The sequence below is a fragment of the Melospiza melodia genome, chromosome 12 (genome assembly GCF_035770615.1).
Source record: "Melospiza melodia melodia isolate bMelMel2 chromosome 12, bMelMel2.pri, whole genome shotgun sequence".
In the NCBI taxonomy this organism is placed as follows: Eukaryota; Metazoa; Chordata; class Aves; order Passeriformes; family Passerellidae; genus Melospiza; species Melospiza melodia.
In genome coordinates, this window is record NC_086205.1 from 28207193 (window position 1) to 28214293 (window position 7101).

A 7101-nucleotide genomic window follows, 5' to 3' on the forward strand; every position below is an offset into this window, starting at 1 on the left:
CGCTCGGTCCGCTCCGCCGCCGCACCGCCGGGACCGCCGCCCGCCCCGCGCCCCCGGCCCGCCCGCTGCCCGCTCGCCCTCGCCCGCCGCCCCGCGATCATGGCCGGCTGGCAGAGCTACGTGGACAACCTGATGTGCGATGGCTGCTGCCAGGAGGCCGCCATTGTGGGCTACTGCGACGCCAAGTACGTCTGGGCAGCCACGGCCGGCGGCATCTTCCAGAGCATCACGGTGAGCGGGGACGGCGGGAGCGGGGCCGGGAGCGGCGCCCACGGGCCGCGGCCGGGGGACGGGGGCACCTTGCGGGCGGGGGGCGCGGGCCCGGCCGCTCGCGCCGCCTTTTTGTGCGCGTCGGGAGCGGCGCGGGGCCGGTCCCGCGGGCGGGGGCGGCGGCTGGCCCGGTGCGGGGGGTGCGGGCGGCGGGCCCGGTGCGGGGGGTGCGGGCGGCGGGCCCGGTGCGGGGCGGGCGGCGGAGGAAGGCGGCTCGGACGCCGCCGCGCCGCCGGCTCCATGTTTTCTCCGCCAAGATGGCGCTCTGCCATTGATGCTCCCCCGCCCTGCCCGCCCGCGCCCCCGGCCCGCCCGGCTCCGCGGCCCCGCCGCCCCGAGAGAGGGGCCGTGCGCGGCCGCCGGCGCGGCTCCCCCGGGCCCACGCGGCCCCGCCCCGGGCGCGGCGGGCCCGGTCCCGGCCGAGGCGGAGCGGGGCCGCCTGGGCCGCGGTCGGGGGGCCGGGCCCGCCGTGACGCTGCACTTTGCGGCCGCCGCGGTGCGGCCGGGCCCGCGCCGCACCCCCAGGCGCCGGGCCCGGGGCCCTTCCCGAGGGCAGGCGGAGGGGCCGCGGCGGCGGGAGCGGCCCGGGCCCCGCGGGCGGGCCGCAGCCGGGCTGATGCCGCGGGCGCGGGCAGGCCCCGGGCTGATCTCCCGGGACAGGTGCGGACAGAGTCCGCGCCAGCCCGGGGTCAGGCTCCGGCAGGCGCCCTGCGCCGTTTAACGGGCTCGGGCCCGGAATCGCTGAGGCTGAGGCTCCCCCGCGCGCAGCCACCGCGGAGCAGCGCAGACTGCGCCTAACAAAGCCCTGTGTTCTGGAGCACTTCCTGCGGGTAGCGAGGGGAAATCACGGCCTCGGCCTCTCCACACGAGACGGGACCGGTTCTAAATAGAAATGACGGCAATATACCCTTCCGTGCTAACTCTGAGCTCTTTCCTTTGACAGCCAGGAGAAATAGATCTGGTTGTAGGAAAAGACCGAGAGGGTTTCTTCACCAATGGTCTGACCCTTGGTGCAAAGAAGTGCTCTGTGATCAGAGATAGCCTGTATGTCGATGGTGACTGCACAATGGACATCAGGACAAAGAGTCAAGGTGGTGAGCCGACATATAATGTTGCTGTAGGCAGAGCTGGACGAGGTAAGCACTCTTTTCTCTACCTTCAGATAGCTAAATTAGGAATGTGACCCTAAGTATAGACTCCAGCTATTAGGAGAACCAAACTCCTGTATTTAATGGCTAATTTTGGGAAATGATGCAAGGGAGTGGATGGCAGTGCTCTAGCTGAGTTCTGACTGAGAATTACACTCATCCCTGTTCCCACCTGCATCCCAGCCCAGCACCAGGCTGTGCAGAGGTTCACAGGTCTGTGACAAGCAGGAAAAAGCAGGCTGCAGCTCCAAGCAGGCTTAGCTGGTATTCCATCACTTCATACCTGAAGCTCAGAAGGGGTCTGTTAATAACAGGCAGTGACTGTAAGCTTTCTCATTGTAAATTGCTTGATGGAAAGTTTATTCTGCAAAGATGTGAATCTCATGTATGAGCTGCTCCTACTAAAAAGTTCTACATTAACTTTTCTTGCACTTCCTATTGAGCCTGCTAAAGTCCGTCCAGGCAGAAAAAGCCTGTCCAGTTTGGTGCCACTGAGAAATGTGCTTCATTCTCAGACACCTGCTCCTTTGTGCTCTTCATTTAACTTCCAGTAAAATCTGTTATGGGGCAGGCACTCATCTGGGATATGAAATAATGTCCAGTAGTGGTGTGTCTTATGTTGGGAACACCTGGGCTAGCATTTTTGGGCTGGCTGTGGAACAGGTTCATGAGTGACAAGACTTTTGCTAATAGGTGTAAAACCAAAGGCAGAGCAGATGTCTGTAGGCTAAAGCCCAGGGCAGGCATGCAGGAAGAGGGTTGGCAGCACTGAAATGAAACAAGCAGAGTTCTGACTTGTGAAATGACAATGAGAACTGTCTTAAGCTTTTATGAGCAAATTGCTATGGAGATAGAATCATAGAGTCATTAAGGTTGGAAAAGCCCTCCAAGATCATGGAGTCCACCCTTTCTCCCAGTGCTGCCAAGGCCACCACTAACCCATGTCCTCAAGTGCTACAACCACATGGCTTTTAAATCCCTCCAGGGGTGGGGACTCACCCACTGCTCAGGGCAGCTGTGCCAGGGCTGGGCAACCCTTTTGGTGAAGAAGTTTTCCTAATGTCCAGCCTAAACTTTCCATGGCACAACCTGAGGCCCCAGTGTACGATCACGTGTAGGTGGACTGGCTGCAGCATTCCCAGCTTGGTGAACAGTCCCTGGCCTGTGGCAGCCCAGTGTTCCTTGTGCCCCCTCCCTGCTGGGGGATATCTCATGGCAGCTCACAGTGGCTCTTGCTGGTGAGCCTCCAGTGTTCCTTTTAGCAGATAATCTGGAACACCTTGCTGGAATTGGGGGAGTGGGGAGAGCCTCAGTATGACAATTGTCCCTGTGTTTTGTCTTATGTAAAAAGTGTGGTTTATAGCTGTGTTATTGCATGGAAAGTCTCAGCCCAACTCACCCTTTGGGGTTTTTACCAGCATCAGGGCAGTTACTCTGGTTGCAGATAATGGGAATTTTCTTTTGCCACAGTTGCACATGCACTGTACCCCCGCTGCTACAGGTGTTTAAACTGCTGCCAGGATTTCCTTGCTGGGTGCTGAGTTATGGTGAGAGGCATTGTAATGTTGTTTTGATAGCTGGTGGCATTTTTCTCAGGCTTAAAGCCTCCACAGTTAGATAAAATCCCTGAGGGTAGCTTGTACTTTCTCCCAGCCCTTTCTACGTCTGTGTTTTAACAAAACTGTTAAATTAGCTTAATACTCAAATACTAAATCTTGAATTTGAGGGTGTTTATTGCACTGAATAAAAGTTACATTATTTCCATGTCTAACACACTCTTTTTAAAACTTTTTTTCTTCTCTCTTTCAGTCTTGGTCTTTGTAATGGGCAAAGAAGGGGTCCATGGAGGCGGATTGAATAAGAAGGCATACTCAATGGCAAAATACTTGAGAGACTCTGGGTTCTAGTTGTTAGGCAGACTGTTAAGTATTAGGGGAAGATTGCTATTAAATTTTCCTGGCGGTGAGCTTTAAACCTTACATTCTGGAAACTTTACTAGCAATGCAGGGTGATGGGGTATGAACCTGTGTCTCCTTTGTATCCCTTTGTTGGTGGGGAAAGGTGTTATTTTTTTTTTCCCTTTAATTCTTTTCATTTCTGTTTTGTTTCCTTGTGTACTCCAGCATTGGTTATAGTCATGGGAAAGGAAGGTGTCCATGGTGGGACACTCGACAAGAAAGCATATGAACTGGCTTTATTCCTGAGGAGGTCTGATGTCTGAGCAGCCTCTCCCCATCCACCTAGCAGTTGTCTGCAGCACCACCTGCTTGTGCTCAGTGCTACCAGACCGTAGATGGTAGTTTGTGTTTTTTTATTTACCCATTTCCTACTGTCATAACTCCAGTTCCCCCTTGTTCATCTCTGTAACCACTGTAGGTAACCGAGCCCATCTGGCACCACCATGATGATGATATGCATGATAACTTGAAACTTGGGAGGGGAACATGCCAAGTGTAGGCTCTGCTTCGTCTTAGCAATTAGTATGATATTGACAGCTAAACCAACTGAGATACTAAACAAGGTGCCGATTGTACAATCTAATTTGATCAATGCCTCTTCAGCACTTTGAGCAAGTCACAGCTCACTAGTCTTCCTTTCACAGAGCACGGTTGGGAGGAAAAAAGTGTGTGCATATCTTCATTTCTGTCCCTCTCTTTGTTTCTGTTTTTTAAACCCATGTGTTTGCTTACACCCATTTTTATAGTGCCTGGTTTGTTTAACCAATTTGCCACTCAAAAGCTATTAATGTCACATTAGTTTTGTCATTGCACTTCACTGTAGGCTTAAGTCTTCTCTTACTTTTTCTTGGTGTTGTCTGAAGATTGTACTGCTTAACAAGTGCAATCACAAAACTATGAAAGGGTACAGATGTACTTCCTCCCATGACCTTAAACCACCATCCTGAGGACTCCCCAGACATTCCATCATTACAATAGCTCAGGCACTTTTTTTTTTTTTTTTTGCCAGCTCCTGTTCTGTAGTTGACTTGTGCAAGGCTGCCACTGTGGCCATTAGCTAGCCTGGTATAACCAGCTGGAGTGTGTCTGGTTTCAGTTTCTCATAGGACCAATTTTAATTTGCAGCTTGGGGGTCGGGGGGTGGGGGGTGGTGTTTTTGTTTTTTAATATGAAACTGCAATGTCATTGTGGAAAACTGCCACCTTCAGCTACCCTGGGAGCTATGACTGGCTTCAGTCTTTCTGCCAGATCACTTAGTGGTGCAGAGTTTGGCTGCTCTGAAGCCACTGTTTGGATGAAGGTCGGTAGTTTGTAAGCTAAACTGTCAAAATACCATTTCAAATTTAAAAATCTTCATCTGGCCTGTCACACCCTTGCTGCAGAAATGATGGAGTGAGCTGCCTTGTGCACGAGTCATCTGAAAATGTCTGTAACCAAACTCAGTTCAGGCACTGTTCTGACCTGTATGTCCATTGCAAGAACTGCAGAACTCTGTATACTAAAGAATAAATGGGAGATGGTAGTGGTTGGAATAACTGACTTGGCTGTCTTGTGATGAATTTTTTAATATGTATTCTGTGCCATACTATTGTTAAAAAAAAAAAAAATGAACTGTTGCTATTGTGAGATGGATTTTAACTGACTCTGAGGGTTTCTTTTGATGGGCACTACCTTAGGGACATTCTAGTATTTGCTTCTATTGTTGGGCCTTGTGGATAATGTACAGATTTAAACAAATTCTTGTTGCTGATTTGTCCATTTCTTTCCCTGCACTTTGTTACATCTGGGATACAGTCTAACTCATCTGATTTAATATGCATTTCAAAAAATGCCATAACTATTAAAAACACCTTGTTTACAGACAGATGAAATAAATTTATTCCAACCAAACAAAATCAGACTGTTGGTAATTTTTCTGCCTCACACCCAGGAAATGCTCTGAGGCCCTTCAGTGCATGACTGGCTCCACTAGCAGGAAGTCTAAGTGCAGTTTTAAGTTTGGCAGGACAGCAGTAGTATGATAATATAAGTAGTATGATATGGTAATAAGATAACTAGTGTGATAATATGACTTTTGTCAAAAGCCAGGCAGTCTTTGGGGCAGATCTTAAATTAGGAGATGATTTCTCATCTCTTAATTCCACATTTATCCAGCTGTCTGGTGTGGGGCTCCCCTGCCCTCTGAATGCCCAATACATGATTCCTAAACAAGCTGAAGGCAGCGGGACATTGTACCTGGCACAGGAGCACGGTGGCCTGCCCAGGTCAGTACAGCCAGGGTGGGAATGTGCTCCCCTCACCCAGACAAGGGGCAGATGTAAGGTCTCCCTTACCTTCAAGGACTGCATCTGTATTTTTTACTTCTGCTGAGAACTCCTACAAATACAGGCCCAAGGGGATGTGATGGTGAACCCTGGAGCTTGTGGGATGGGAGGACCACTGAACCCAAATCATGGGAGGCGAATCTGCCTTCCTGGGCCCTAAAACCACTCAGGTGCTTCTGGACAGGACCTTTGTTCTCCCCTCCTCCCCCCCACACCTTCATAACTGGCGTCAGCTGCACCTGCTCCTCTGTTTGGCACTAGACCTGGGTCTAACTAAAACCTTCCTATATATAGTGTTCATATTCTCCCACTGCCAAGTGGCTCCGTGTTTGAACTGGATCTCCCAGGGCCAAAGTTGGAGCAGACCAATGCTCTCAGAGCACAGAGCAAATTCCTTTCAGTAGTAACTGGTACACAGGAGGCAAATCTGCTTCCCTCTTAGAACACACGTGAAGCCGTGCCCAGTGTCTGAACACAAAGTTGTACTCACCTTTTGACGGCAGAACCTTGTTTCTCCCTAGTTAGGAGGAATGAGGATATTGTATTCCCAGAGCGGATTCTATGGTAAGGCCAGAGTGGATGGAATTGACTATAGCAGCACCCCAGAGGCAGAGCAGCTGCTGGCAGCACACACCAGGCACTTGTCGTCACATTCCTTACTGTGACATTGTTCCTTTCTGACCAATTTCCCTCTCTTGAGGTCTTTGTCACCTGTTTCCTTCTGCTTGGTTAAGAATTAGGTGTTGTTCAAATTACTTTTTCAAATGCATTTGTTGGTGAATTTTCCTAGCATAACTGTCTGCAACTGACTGCAGGCACTAGAATTACATAAGAGCATAGTAAAAAGTTTAGGTCAGTTTGTGGTTCTGGAACTCTTCAGATTTTGGGGACCGTTCCTGGAATACAATAATGAATAATCATATGCACTCACAGCAACAGCAGGGACCTATTTTAAGAAAAATATTTCAGCATAGTAATTACATTTTCAGAAACCATTTTCCCATTTGGACTCACCTAGACATATGCACGGTGAAGGGGAATTTTGCCTTGTGAAAATATACCACTACACTGGCTGTCATTACCCCATGGCTGCTGGCAGCAGTGGTTTGGAGATGAATCATCCTTTTGTTATTATCCTTTTGCTGTGCCTTATTGTGCAAAATAAACTTTCCCTGCTCTCAGCCAGGCCCAGAAAACTGATCTGCACTGCAGAGTATGTGGCTGCATAGAGTAAGGTCAGAAACCCCATGTGGGAGCCTCACCTGCCATCGCTTGTCCAGGGTTCTGGCACTGGGCTGTGGTTCTGCAGGTGCTGCCAGCTGGGTAGGAATTGTTCAGAGCACCCTGGTCCTCCTTCACACTCCCCCAGGGAAACTACAGACTCTGGCCAGTCCAAACTCC

At 50.7% G+C, this 7101-nt stretch overlaps 1 protein-coding gene across 2 annotated transcripts; it reads left to right on the forward strand.

Annotated features, from left to right (window-relative positions):
• The first annotated feature begins 63 nt into the window (after positions 1–63).
• PFN2 (profilin 2) lies at positions 64–5271 on the forward strand. Of its 2 annotated transcripts, none has more exons than XM_063167513.1 (3): positions 64–231; positions 1214–1406; positions 3228–5271. In XM_063167513.1, the coding sequence occupies exons 1-3, from the start codon at positions 100–102 to the stop codon at positions 3323–3325; spliced, it is 423 nt and encodes a 140-aa protein (XP_063023583.1). In that variant the 5' UTR covers positions 64–99; the 3' UTR covers positions 3326–5271. The 2 variants fall into 2 exon arrangements, with proteins under 2 accessions (XP_063023583.1, XP_063023584.1); XM_063167514.1 differs by having other exon boundaries at positions 3542–5271.
• The last annotated feature ends 1830 nt before the right edge of the window (positions 5272–7101 follow it).

Bases quoted from the DNA above. Each gene is read 5' to 3' on its own strand.
- PFN2 (XM_063167513.1), top strand. From the start codon at position 100: ATGGCCGGCTGGCAGAGCTACGTGGACAACCTGATGTGCGATGGCTGC. The intron at 232-1,213 runs GTGAGCGGGGAC...TTCCTTTGACAG, and splicing joins GCATCTTCCAGAGCATCACG to CCAGGAGAAATAGATCTGGT. The intron at 1,407-3,227 runs GTAAGCACTCTT...TCTCTCTTTCAG, and splicing joins TGTAGGCAGAGCTGGACGAG to TCTTGGTCTTTGTAATGGGC.